At 36.3% G+C, this 14,963-nt stretch overlaps 1 protein-coding gene across 4 annotated transcripts in view; it reads right to left on the bottom strand.

Moving 5' to 3' along the window:
• Positions 1 to 3,847: 3,847 nt before the first annotated feature.
• LOC126282715 (sorting nexin-29) overlaps positions 3,848 to 14,963 on the bottom strand; it is a 162,892-nt gene continuing 151,776 nt past the window's right edge. For all 4 annotated transcript variants that reach the window (XM_049982216.1, XM_049982218.1, XM_049982219.1 and 1 more), the window contains exon 15: positions 3,848 to 5,331. In XM_049982216.1, the coding sequence (XP_049838173.1) occupies positions 5,190 to 5,331 (142 nt within the window). In that variant the 3' untranslated portion in view covers positions 3,848 to 5,189. The remainder of the gene's footprint in view (positions 5,332 to 14,963) is intronic.

Raw genomic sequence — 14,963 nt, 5'->3', positions numbered from 1 at the left:
TACAAGTGGTTCTCTTTTCTCCAAAGGTCTCTTTTATTTTCCTGGAGACAGTATCTATCTTACTCCTAGTGAGGTAAGCCTCTACATCCTTACATTTGTCCTCTAGCCATCCCTGCTTAGCCATTTTGCACTTCCTGTCGATCTCATTTCTGAGACGTTTGTATTCCTTTTTGCCTGCTTCATTTACTGCATTTTTATATTTTCTCCTTTCATCAATTAAATTTAATATTTCTTCTGTTACCCAAGGATTACTACTAGCCTCCTCCTTTTTACCTACTTGATCCTCCGCTGCCTTCACTACTTCATCCCTCAAAGCTACCCATTCTTCTTATACTGTATTTCTTTCCCCCATTCCTGTCAATTGTTCCCTTATGCTCTTCCTGAAACTCTGTACAACCTCTGGTTTAGTCAGTTTATCCAGGTCCCATCTCCTTAAATTCCCACCTTTTTGCAGTTTCTTCAATTTTAATCTACAGTTCATAACCAATAGATTGTGGTCAGAGTCCACATCTGCCCCTGGAAATGTCATACAATTTAAAACCTGGTTCTTAAATCTCTCTCTTACCATTATATAACCTATCTGATACCTTCTAGTATATCCAGATTTCTTCCATGTATACAATTTTCTTTCATGATTCTTTAACCAACTGTTAGCTATGCTTAAGTTATGCTCTGAGCAAAATTCTACCAGGCAGTTTCCTCTTTCATTTCTTACCCCCAGTCCATATTCACCTACTACATTTCCTTCTCTCCCTTTTCCTACTTCCGAATTCCAGTCACCCATGACTATCTGAATAATTTCTTTTATCTCATCATACATTTCATCAATTTCTTCATCATCTGCAGAGCTAGTTGGCATATAAACTTGTACTACTGTAGTAGGCGTGGGCTTCGTGTCTATCTTGGCCACAATAATGCGTTCACTATGCTATTTGTAGTAACTTACTTGCACTCCTATTTTTTTATTCATTATTAAACCTACTCCTGCTCTACCCCTGTTTGATTGTGTATTTATAACCCTGTATTCACCTGACCAAAAGGCTTGTTCCTCCTGCCACTGAACTCCACTAATTCCCACTATATCTAACTTTAAGCTATCCTTTTCTCTTTCTAAATTTTCTAACCTACCTGCCCAATTAAGGGATCTAACATTACATGCTCGAATCCGTAGAACACCAGTTCTCCTGATAACGACGTCCTCCTCTCCTTTATCTCTAGAGTGACAATTGCTAATTAATTGATACCTAGAATAGACCTCACAGTATCATACTGAAATATAAAATAAAACTGAATGCCAGTACTACCTTATTTACCCGTGCATAAGGCGGCTCAAAATGTTGACTTGGGTTTAGAATCAAATAATGGTTTCTAAAGGACAAGATTTTTGTCTCTGAATGTGACTTTTACTTAAAAAAGTAGCATAAATGTTTGTGTATGGTATCCATACATGTATGAGACCTTTTATTGCAGACCTATTCAAATACAACAAACATTTCTAAGTTATTAGAATTTAATGCTATTTCCTCTTGTATTTCAAAAACTTGTCACTTTGTAAACAGAGCATTAGATTGTTGTGGTGGCTAGTTGATAGTCTCGCACATCCTCTTCACTGGTGCCGGGAGTCAAGGTCGACACTGTATCGAGTGCTTCGGCCTGTAGGGAAATCTCAAGCCTATTTGAATGCAAGTATTCTCCTACCCTTCGGGATTATTTAAAATAAATTTTTATGAAACCTCAACCGCCAAAGCTTCATCTATAAATGTTAGACGTGCCATTTATTAATCTATTAAATAATGTAAAAACATTTATCTCAGCCGCAGTAGTTTAATCTGCGAATATGAGATGACTCCATATTTTTCAAATGACAGATTCGCGAAAAACCTTGTCTTGTAAGTGACTTGGCCACTTCTCACGTGATACAGAAAAGCATTTTATTATTGTTGTTGTTGGTGACCATAGCTGTATATTTCTTTTCAGAAAGGAGAAATAGTAATGTGTGCTCCTCTTCTTGTGTAAAATTTATATTCTGAGGTGGCAGGTGAAATGTCTTACATTGATGTTGTCTAATAAATATTTTATTTTCATTGAATCCATGAGTTCCTTGTGAAACATTGTAAATTAACTAAACAAACACGGTTCTTTGGCCTTGTTTCACAATATTATTATAAATGTTACTGCACAACCTAGGTTTCATGTTTTAAGCCCACTATGTACTTGTACTTGAAAATGGGCTTATAACCAGAAACCTAGGTTGTGCAGTAAAACAGAAAAAAGTGAGTGTATGGGACACCATTTGCAGCCATGGAATCATTTGGGCCAATCTTTTCCAACAGCACAGTTAACAATGCCCACTACATGGATTTGTTTCAGAACAATTTTCTTCTGCAACTTTAGGCAATACTGTTACCAACTGACCCACAATGGTTCATTCAAAATGGAGCTCATCCTCAGAAAGCAAACATTCTGGATTTCCTGCATGAACATTTTGGGCACTGTGTCATGACCCATTGATATCCATAATGTTTTCAGAGTGGTTCAATGTGGTTGCCACAGAGCCAAGATCTTAATCTCTGATTATTTCTTATGGGGACATGTAAAGGCAGGCACAAAAACCATTAAATCTAATCCAACTGTGAGTGGTTATCAACAGTTTTTCAGTAAGTCACAGTAGACTTGGGTCTAGGCTGGTTGGAAACAACATAGTTTGTCTCTAAGAGATGGTACGTCAACAATGTGGACATATTGAACAAGTACTGCATGCTCACTGAGCATCAACATTCTGATGAATAATGTAAAAACAAAAAATGAGATGTTCTGTTTATTAAAAGTTATATAAACTATTTTCAATGTGACATTTTGAGCGACACCCTGTATATTCCATGTGAAATAATATGCAATAATCTGTTATTTTTTATAATCGAAAAGTATGTATTTTTTTAACTTTGCCAGTGCCAATCGAAAGCCCAGATCAAAAAGCATGGGAAACGTTTTTTATTTTGTTGCATCTAGTCTCGTGTCACAAATCCGCTTGCAGAGCCTTCTCATGCAGATGATTCTACACTGTGTAAGGCCACATTGTGCTCCCATCACTGACGTTAAAGGGTCAAATCTTATTTTGCATTCATATGAATGAGGCATGTTCTTCTGGCAACTGTAAGTAGACAAAACTTTCACCTTCCATTAATAAAGATTTACTAAAGCAATATGTGCTTTTAGTTGAAGCCTTGTCCTGGCATATTAATTTGCATGTTACTTAAATTAAGCAAGGAGTTGGAAAGCACACAAATGTTTGTAAATCAAAATTTTCTGTACTATCACATCCAAAAATTGGTAGTACATTTTCTGTGAAATAGCCAGCATAAATTGCTAGATTAATGAAACTACCAATGCCAGCTATCAGTGATTGGCAGCAGCACCACCATAAGTTTGTGCATTGCTCCTTGTTTATCGTTAAGCACAATCTAGTCTTGCACTTAATTTCTCCATTTTTCCTTGAAAGAAATAAGTTCAAATATAGGTAACTAGTAGTTGTGGCTGTTGTGAGATTGTGATGAAGGAGTAGGATGCCATTTCCTAACAGCTGGAAGCTGCATTGGCCACTGTCAACCAGATTCATGTGGTTGCTGAGAACTGTGCCAGTGATGGGGTGGCAGGGTGGCCTCCTTTTCAAAAAATACCGTGGTTTTTGCTTAAGTGGTCTGCAAAGGACCTTGGTCGATATGTGGCTTAATCCTCCAGTTGCACTGTTGGCATGCACTAACAAAGTTAAATTTGCCCTGGATACAGCAAATGGAAGTGCTTAAAGGAATGAAACTTCACAAGCTGTCATTTTTATGATACACCACCATAATTTCCAGTTTGTTTTTAATTTGAGAAAATCTTTTTCTGTCTTTTCTCCTGATCTTGTTTATTACATGTCATTTGGAGCATTGAAATACTGACAAAAAACACTGATAGCCAGGTAAATTTTATAGTTACAGCAAGAATTAATAATTATAAAAATAATACTGTAACAACTGTAATGCACTTCCACAAATTTGGTATAATATATTGTCCTATATTTGTCTTAAGTTCTATCAGAATATGACAGTGATCCATTCCTCAATAAAGGAACATATAGAGTGTTTATGAAAAAAGTTATTTTTTCATCAAGGAAAATATTTTCCAATCATAATTCAGATCTAATTAAACAACTTAACAATATATACACACAAAAGTGCACAGTATTAGGTATAGCTAATCAATAAGCTACATATTTAGAGAAATATAAATAAATGTGCTTCATGATTAGTTATAACTGCTCTGCTTATTACTCCTTAAGCCCTTCCAAAGAAGAACTGATAAAATTTTAAATAAAATACATCAACAAAGGAAAAAAGAAATCTATAGTGTTTACTATCACAGGTTGCTTAAAGCCATTCTAGACATTTCACTGCCTCTCAATTACACCACCAGACAACATTAGACATTTTTATCATTCAAGGAACACAGTACAATTGTTGCCTGCTAGTACAAACATAATTAAGAGTTTACCCATGAAATTGCCACAAAATAATCAAGAACAAAGATTCCTGTTTTACTACACATTTTTGTGTGGTGAAGGAGAAAGACTAGGTAATAAAACTTTATATTAACAGTGATACTCATGGAATGTGTTACTGTTTCTTATCAGAAACACGAAGTAAAATCAACATACTACTTCAATTATTCCTTAGACTAAAGGAATATGCCACTATGTTGTACATCTATAATTTGCACTTTTAAGATCATAAATATTTATGAACTGCACAGGTCTTTAAACATTCATGGCATAGTATATGCTGCTCTGGGCTACATTTTTAAAAATATAAAAAGATAAACCCATTATGAACCAAGCAGATATTGATACAAAACACTATTTCCATTGCATGTAAAAAAAATATTTTATATTGAATCATATCAAATAACGAACACACATCAGCTGCCTCATGAATAGTGTTGCCTGGTATAATTTTGTTATACAATATTTACACACACACAAATCACTTAAGATAAAGGATTCTTTTTCCCTGAGGAATATGCAATATGAAAACCATAACATTTCTTGGAAATAAGTCACAGCTGTACAGTGTCTGTTAATACCTGAGTGAACAATTTTTGGCACCAAACATTGCACCTCACAAATATACTTTGGCTCACGAAGTCCACAGTTAAAGACCAGTGTACTGGGGAGTGTTCTCAGCTGCACGATTTTCTGCACTTCGCCCCAAGCGTGAAAACAAGCTGCGAGAGCACGAACTTGTGCCCTTCTTGTGAGAGTTGCTTCTGTCGTCTGGAGCCGCAAATGAATCTCTGAAAAATTACACTGATTGTGAAGACTATTTACCAGTTGTAAGACTCAAGATAGGGACAATTGAAAATGTATTTGTAATCCATGTACATTATAATCAACTGATATAATTTAATAAAAATAAATAAATAAATAAAAATAATAATAGTAGTAATAATAATAATAATAATAATAATAATAATAATTCATAAAAATACTTGAGCTTCCTGACTCAACTGCATAGTCAGATTACAAATTAAAAGATTTGGGAGTTCAACCCCTAGACAATTCTCAAATGTCTTTCAGTCACTTATCACTTCTTCCAACTCGGACAATGACATGTTAATACAAAAATGCTGAGCTGCACAGTGGTTTGGAGTGCATGTGTAATTGTCGGTTCTGCTTTATGCTGCTATGTAAGTGAGCTGAAAGGTCTGAAGACTGCAAAGACACACTATCCTAATATGTTCATGCCTCGTAAAGCACTGTGGTGTTCAAACCAACCACTGGGTTGACATTTCATTTCATAATTTGTTCAGCTGAACTGCTGTTATTAGGTTGCAACCGCCCCAGTGTAAAACCTGTCCTATGCACCCTCCCACCACCACCTACTCCAGTCCTGTAACCCATTCACATGAATGGACACAGGCAGACAGTGTTTGTTGGTAATGAGGATCACCCTGTGGCTAAACATGCCTTGGTGCACGGCCAGCACATCTTGGCACAGTGTTACACCATCCGAGTTATCTGGATACTTCCCACCAACACCAACCTATCCGAACTCTGGAGATGGGAACTTGCCCTTCAATATATCCTCTCTTCTCGTTATCCACCAGGCCTCCATCTCCGCTAATTTCAAGTTGCCGCCACGCATACCTCACCTGTCATTCAACATCATCTTTGCCTCCACACTTCCACCTCGACTTACATCTCTGCCCATACTCTTTGCCTTTAAATATGTCTGCTTGTGTGTGTGTGTGTGTGTGTGTGTGTGTGGGCGCGTGCGCGCCCCGAGTATATACCTATCCTTTTTTCCCCCTAAGGTAAGTCTTTCCGCTCCTGGGATTGGAATGACTCCTTACCCTCTCCGTTAAAACACACATCCTTTCATCTTTCCTGACAAAGCAGCCGCCGGTTGCGAAAGCTCGAAATTCTGTGTGTGTGTTTGTGCGTTTTATTTATTGTGCCTATCTACCGGCGCTTTCCTGCTTGGTAAGTCTTGGAATCTTTGTTTTTAATATATTTTTTCCCATGTTGAAGTTTCTTTCTATTTTATTTACATCTTATCTGAAGATTCATATCTTCCTGTGTATTTCTGGTAATGAGGTATGATCACAAGCTGTGACATGGTCGTAAATTGAGTAGTGACTCAAAAATAGAATAAATTTCCTTTACTTCATGTCTATGGTCACAAATAAAAAATCCTTGGACTATAGATATCGGTCAGCAACAATCTGCAGCTCTGCAGCAAAATACTGGAAAAACACAAATACAACTAGCAGATTGTCTACAGCTTAAAACAATAAAACAGACCATGATGAAATGTGTTACTGACACATATGTGCATTTGTGCACATTAAATATGATGAGGCATATCTGTTTTATAAAAACACGTCCTAACGTACTGGAGCCATAGCGGCATCGTCAAATGCTAAACACAAAATCAGCGACAGCATTGTCAAAAATATATAAATAATAGTATGCGCAAATGTCATCTTATCAGTAGCACTACTGTTCAAAACAAACTGCCGTACAGTAGCTACAAAATGTGCGTGTTGCATGTTCACCAGATGTTGCTACTGTAGATATACACACATTATTCAGTGATAATTGTATGACGTAAAATAAAAAAGGAGATACAATCAGTAAAATCTGTAGTGGGCTTATAAGTTGTAAAATGCATTAAAGGAATGAAATAAAACAAGACATAAGTGGTGATATTTTAGATAATGACTTAACTAATAAACAGCTTTCCGAGTACACAGAATAATATAAAAATCACAAAACAAATAGCTAAAGAAGTCTAATAAATGTAAACAGACTGCCGCACATAATCAGTGCCCTCTGTTGGTGCCAACGCAAGAACGTTGCATAAGCGAGAAGGGGTTAGCGGAACTTGACCACCCGAGGACCCCTTGTACCCTGTGGAACATCGTTCTAAGAAAAGCACGATTCTAGTTAATGAGAGGAGGAACAAGAAAACTCTATAGTTATGCACACAATGTAAGAAAATGAAGTAAATATGTAAAGCATTCTAAACTAGGTGACAATATCAGCAAGATATATAAAAGAGAGGTATTCAATGATTAAAACACTGTCCAACAAAGCAAAGTAGGCATTGGCACAATATCACTCTGGAAATTAAGCATTTATGTTGGCTCTTGTTTTTCCACTTTATAAATTTCAAGCTCTTCTAACAAGTTAGGCGCACGGTCTCTTTCTACCCTGTAGAGAATACGCATACTATTCTCTGTGTTCTCCATAGAATGGCCACTTTTGGATACATGCTGTCCCAAAGCTGTTTTGTTCCATAACTGTGAATGTTCTTTAATCCTACATTGAAAGCGGCATGTTTGATTGATATAATATTTGTCACAGTTACTACAATCAATCCAGACCCATCGAATTTGTTACATGTCCTTTCCAGTTTGTGCTTTACTTGCAGTTTTAGAGTGTTGTTTACCTTAAAGTCGCATCTTACATCCGATGTGTGTGCCTGCTGTTTGTTATACATTTATTTAGCCTACTGTAAGGACGCATTATGTCATTTACAGAAACGCCGTTAGCTACTACAGTCTGCTTTAAAATGCTGAGTGCATCACATTATTTGCTTTTGGCCAAATGTAGATGAAGGAGGTGGTGAATCATGGAGGTGAAGAAGGCCTTTTTGTATGGGGGAGGGTGACATGCACTGGCCCTGAAGATACTATTTGTACTAGTCAGTTTTCTTAAAATCAAAAACTTATGTTTGTTGTCAACTTTTTTAATGTTAAGGTCAAAGTAGTTAATGGAGCTCTCTTTTTCAACTCCAGCAGTAAAAGTTGTTTTTGACTGCATTGCCACTTATTGCTTGGGCAAATGCGTTGACCTAACTGGTGTTACCTTCCATCAGTAATAAACATATCGTTTATAATAAATTGTTATGTTGAATAATATCAATAGTTTCTTTTACTGGGACATTACTGTAGGGGTTTTTATATATCTGAGGATGCTGATGTTGCATTATTTGGTACAAGTGTAACCTTGATTGCATTTGCTAGCCTAGAACTATTTATGACCCCAATTTAATTATTGACATTTTTTCTGTTGTCCATCTTTCCTTTAGTTTCTCTAAATTCCTGGAGGTATGCACTGTCTATGCAACTAAATGAAGGCAGTTTATTGCCATATGCATTTCGCTTCTTTTATCAAATGTGTGAACTGATTTAAGTTTATTGATGTGTCCAAAATGACTCTTTTAAAGTGGTGAATCATGAGAACCATATTTTAAAGGGTCTCAATACCAAGTCAAAGAAGGAATCAAATCCAAGTCTCCTGCTTACTAGGCAGGCGTGTCACCAACTGAGCCACCTTGGCACAGCAGTTCACACACACCTCCCTCCTTGATCCAAATTTTCACTGCCACCCCACTCTACTTTAAATTCCCACTTACACACATACAGAATTGCGAGGTCCTTCATGTTCTGGAACAGAACCGCAGCATTGAATGTAAAATAGGGGATCCAACCTGAAACCCAAATGCAGATACTTATACAAATGACTTATACAGAGACTTATCTGGTCTCATACAGGTATGATTTTGTGTATACAGACAGTATGAGAAGATTAAAGTCTCAAAGTGAGTCATTTCATTTGTAAATATATAACTTATAATAGGAGATGAAGGCCATCTATTTGCTATAACTCAGAGCGCAGCACTTGCGTGCAAGATAGCACCTTTGTTTCAAGTTTACTACATTAAATTTAGCTGGTGCAAGTATGAATAGCAGTATGCTATAGTGATAGTTTATTGTTAATACATTGTACAGTTAAGACATGTAAATTACAGAAACTTAATTATGGCTTGATTCATTCCATATCCCTGAAGGTTCTCTTCAGCAGAAAACCAACCTTAGGATTGAGAACAGATTTTTTTAAAAATGACATCAAGGTTCCCCTTCTGCACTATTATCTGGTATCTGCAAACACTCCTGCTTCAATATCATGGACAGGAAGTTACATTTCCTACACTTTTACATAGTTTTCACACAATACAAGAATTTATGCATATGGCCATATGCAGCTAGTTAGTTAGATGTTGCATAGATCATTTTAGCTATTCTTTTATCAGAATGACCTGGAATGAGTCAGTTCAAAGGATAAGTATACGTTATTAGTGTTGACTATAATAACTATTTTTAGTCCTACTCATGCAACCACACTTCAAAACTAGTTTGGTTGGTTTTTTTATATATAATTAAAAAAAACAGGATACCAATTTTTAAATAGAAATTCATCCACAGAAGAGTTGACCAAGAGAAATAATTTTAAGTTAGATTTAAAATTTGCTTTGCTGTCAGACTTGTCTACTATTGGGTAAATGATCAAAAATTTTGCTGCTGCAAATTAAATTTCTGAGTCACTGTCAGCTTTAATCATGGGTAATGAAGGTTATGTCTTCCTCTAGTGTTGTTTATGAACATCACTGATCTTCACAAATTGTGACAATTTATTTATGACGAATTTCATTAGTGAATGTATATACTGTGATGGTACAGTTAAAATGTCTAACTCCTTGAAAAGGTACCTACATGATGACCACAGGTGAACACTACATATTATTTGGCTTGTTTTTGGCCAATCAATACTTCCTTTCTAGGCGATGTATTGCCCCAGAAAATTATTCCACAAGACATTATTGTGTGAAAATATGTCAGAAGGTATATTTAGTTTGTTTCTGAAACTAGAAATTATATGAACAGCAAAAGTTGCTGAACTTAACTGACTGAGCTCAGTAATATGCTGCATCCAGTTCAAGTTTTCATCAGTAGCTACACCCAAAAATTTTGGAGCATTCTACCCTATTTACTGACTCCTGTTCATGTGATACATCACTTTTTAGTAAGAACATTTGTTGTGCAGAATTTAATATAACATGTTTTCTTAAAATTTTGGTGAAGTCCAGTTTTAAAGACCCACATAATGAATTTTGAAAAAATTGCTAATAGTCTCTTCTGTTGCTTTCTCTCTAATAGGATTTATTGCAACACTAGTGATGTCTTAAATGTAATACTATTCTTGTGTACATTAGGCCTACTTTTTCAAATATTTTGGAAAAAGATGCCACTAAGGAAATTGGACACCTATTTAAGTCATTCTTGTCATCTATCTTACAAAGAGATTTAACAGTTCCATATTGGTCCATGCACCCAGTGCACAGTATCAGTATGTTCCAAAACATAACTTGACCTTAGCAACAAACAATACTGAGCATATAAGGAGTATCACATCGGATACAGACACTAGTGACCACAAAGTAGAAGTTGTAAGACTAAATACCATGACATCCAAATCCACCACAACTAAATGAAAAATATATCTTTTAAAAAACAGAATTCAACTGACTTCTTTTTTAAGACTGCCTCCAGCCTTCCGATCTGGCCATTTAAGCAGTGACCAGATGTGGTTTGAAGTCATAACAACAACAGCAATTGAGAGATACATAACAAATAACTTAATAAGAGATGAAACTGATCCCCCATGGCACACAAATAAGGTCAGAACACTGTTGCAGAATCAACAAAAAATTCATGCCAAATTTAAGAGAAAGCTAAGTCTCCAAAATTGGAATGTTTTACTGAAGCTCAAAATTTAGTGGACTTCAATGAAAGCAACAAAACTCTGTCTCTAAATCTGGCAGAAAATCCACATAGATTCTAGTTGTTTGTAAAGTACACCAGTGGCAAGATGCAGTCAATATCTTCACTGCCTGATAGCATTGGTAATGTTACTGATAATAGTGCCACTAAAGCAGAATTACTAAATGCAGTTTTCTGAAATTTCTCCACCAAAGGCAAGAAAGTAAATATTCCAGAATTCAAATCACCAACTGCCAACAGAAGAAACTAAGATGTAGAAATCCTTGGTGTAGTGAGCAACTTAAATCACTTACCAAAGACAAGGCCTCCAGTCCAGATTGTATACCAGTTACGTTCCTTGCAGAGAATGCCAATACAGTAGTTTCACTTTCAGCAATCATACGCAACTGCTTGCTCTAAGAAAAGTCCATACCCAAAGACTGGAAAGTTGACAAGTCACACCAATACTCAAGAAGAAAAAAAAAAGGAGTAATTCATTATTACAGATTCATATCACTACTGTCAATTTGCAATAGACTTTTGGAGTATATACTGTGTTGTAAAATTATGAATTTCCTCAAAGAGAACATTTATTGACAAATAGCCAACATAACTTCAAAGAATATTTTTCGTGTGAAACACAGCTAGCTCTTTATTCTCATGAAGTAATGAGGGCTATTGACACTGAATCTCAAACCGCTTCCATATTTTTAGAGTTCCAGGAGCCTTTTAACACCATTGCTGGCAAGAAACTTCTAATTGAATTGCATGCCTGTGGCATATTGTCACAGTTGTGTGACTGGATTTATTATTTCCTTTCAGACAGATCACAGTTTGCAGTAATTGATGGAAAGCCACCCAATAAAATAGAAGTAATATTTGGTGTTCCCTAAGGAAGTGTTATAGGTGCTCTGCTATTCAAGACCTACATATACAATTTTGAAGATAATCTGGGCAGCCCTCTTAAATTTTTTGCAAATGATGGTTTGGGGGTGGGTGGAGGGGGGGGGGGGAGAGAGAGAGAGAGAGAGAGAGAGAGAGAGAGAGAGAGAGAGAGAGAGAGAGAGAGAGAGAGTGATTGATTCTGAGTATGAAGGCTCGACTATGGAGAGAGACTGGGAAAAATGATTTAGAATGCTATATGTTAAAAAGAGAGCAATTCTGTTCGCATGCCAAGTTTTTAGCGAAGACAGAATCAGGATTGAGGTGTTAGTTTGTCTTGGTATACTGTACACGGACTGACTGTCCTGTTTGCAGTTTTACAATATCCCCTGTAGGGATGTGCACACTTCTGGGCATTTTAATAACATTTCTTAAAAGATTAAAGTTTTTTGTAGTATGCAAGTAATGTTGAATCTTTATTTTGGCCTTTATATAAATTTCCCTCACATGCTTCTAAGTTGAGATCTGCACAAAAGCGGTGTTCCACTATATTTGACTGTGTCCAACTTTTACAAATGATGCCGTTCCTTCTTTTTCCTTTTTAACTCTCCATAAAAATGATGCTACCCTATAATCCCTGTTGTTTAACTTCTCCATCCCCGTGCTTACACAGTGTTCAGAAAGCTGTCACAAAACATCAATAGCTTAAGAATTTTCCACGTTTTCCAGAAATACAAGAAACTCTTCTATCTCATTTTTAAGCCTCCTAATGTGCTGATCAAACAAATTAATTTTACTTTTCTGGAAAAAATCACATATATTACAGTACTGTTCTATAACAACTACTTTCAAAATTGTCTGCCTATAGACTGAGCTAATCAGTCCCCTCCCCCTCTTATTCAGTTGCAAGCCATGATTTGTGTATCAGTACAGATATGAGACTGTTTCTACAGCTGCAAGACTACTCTTCAATTCACGCTTAAATATCTCACAGAGGGTTGCATCAAACCACTTTCACTCCATTTTTCTAATATTCTACTCTAACAGCAAATGAGAAAAACATTTAAATCTTTCAGCATGATCTCAGATTTCTCTTATTTTATTAAAATGGTCATTTCTGCCTATGTAGGTTGGCATCAACAAAATATTTCCACATTTGTAGGAGAAAGTCTGACATCGACATTTCTTGAAAAGGTGTCACTGTAAACAAGTCTATTTTAATGAATGCCACCTAAACTCGCATATCACTATTCATGACACAATGTCCCCTACTTCATGATAATACAAAATGAGCTGCTTTTCTTTGAACTTTTTCAATGGTCTTCATCAGTCCTATCTGGTAAAGATCCCATACCACAGAGCAACAGTCTAGCAGAGGATGTAATGTAAGCAGTCTCATAAGTAAACCTGTTGAATCTTCTAAGTGATTTATGAACAAAGTGCAGCTTTTAATTCGCCTTCCCCACCCAGTATTTGTGAGTGTGTTCCAATTTAAGTTCTTTGTAATTGTTATTCCTAGGTACTTCGTCAAATTGACAGCCTTTAGATTTTTGTGATTTATCAGGTAACTGGAATTTAACAGATTCCTTTTCTTACTCATGTGGATGACTTCACACTTTTCATTACAGAATATACATAAAGTCCGGGGACACTTTCAGTTATTTATTGCACAAGAACTGAACACTGAACAGATATCAACGTATGACATTTTGAACAAAAACCCTGAAAGTTTTGATCTTCTGATAACTTTAGTACATGGGAAATGACAGTATTATCTTCAAAAAATCTAAGAGGGCTACTCAGGTTATCTCCTAAATCATTTATATAGAGTAGAAACAAGGCCCTATAGCACTCCATTGGGGAATACCAGACATCACTTCTGTTTTGCTCAGTGATTTTCCATCAGTTGCTACAAACTCTGACCTTTTTCAAAGGAAATCATGAATACAGTTGCACAACTGAGATGATACTCCGTAGGCATGCAATTCGATTAGAAGTGATTTGTGAGGAATGACATCAAGAGCCTTCTAGAAATCTGAAAGAAGCAATTTGAGGTGTCCTGCAAATAGCACTCATTACTTCATAAGAATAAAAAGCTAGTTGTGTTTCATAAGAAAAGTATTTTTGGAACCTGTGCTGACAGTGCCAAGAGATTTTTTTTCTTTGAGGTAACTCTTAAGGTTCGACACAGTATATGTTCCGCAATCCTACTGGAAATTGAAATCGATGATATGGGTCTGTAATTTGGTGGATTACTCCTATTTCCTTTTTGAGTATTGATGTGACCTATGCAACTTTTCAGACTTTAGGTACGGATTAGAGATGGGTCGTTCGCAAACAAACGGGTCCAAAGGAACGGTTCATGAAGATGAACGGAACGGGCAATGAACGCATTCTAAGGAATGCGTCTTTCATAGTTCACTTCAGTCACGGTTTTCTTGGGAACGGGAAATGGTCAGTCTTGTTCCTGCAATGGCAGGTCGGCCAGTCTCGTTCCAACCTCAGCCTCATTCCCATCTGTCTGTCTCGCTCGGCTGTACTCACAGTTCCACTTCCGACTGCTCATAGTTAGTTCAGTATAGACTTGTTTGTTTTGTTAGCTATGCGCGCCCATTGTAGATCCATTCTATACCTTTTTTGAACTCTGAACTTCTGATTCTTTTTGTTATGCTATCCAGCATCCATGACAGGTAATCAAAATGTATTTTATAATTATGTAAACTACATAAAAATACATGGTATGTAATACATACACATCTTTTCACGTAAAATAATGGCACATCAGCTTACTTCACTATTTCAATAAACAGTAGAAGAAATACTTGTAAAAAGGCAAGATTTCTTTTTTATTACACACGCAAAGCAAGTCAGCACGGCACACACGAGTGGCCATTTTCCATCTTTTTTTTGATCCAAGGTAAAAAAAGCATGTTCAT

Source organism: Schistocerca gregaria, chromosome 1 (assembly GCF_023897955.1).
Source record: "Schistocerca gregaria isolate iqSchGreg1 chromosome 1, iqSchGreg1.2, whole genome shotgun sequence".
NCBI classification, from domain to species: Eukaryota; Metazoa; Arthropoda; class Insecta; order Orthoptera; family Acrididae; genus Schistocerca; species Schistocerca gregaria.
This window is presented reverse-complemented; position numbering and strand designations above follow the sequence as displayed.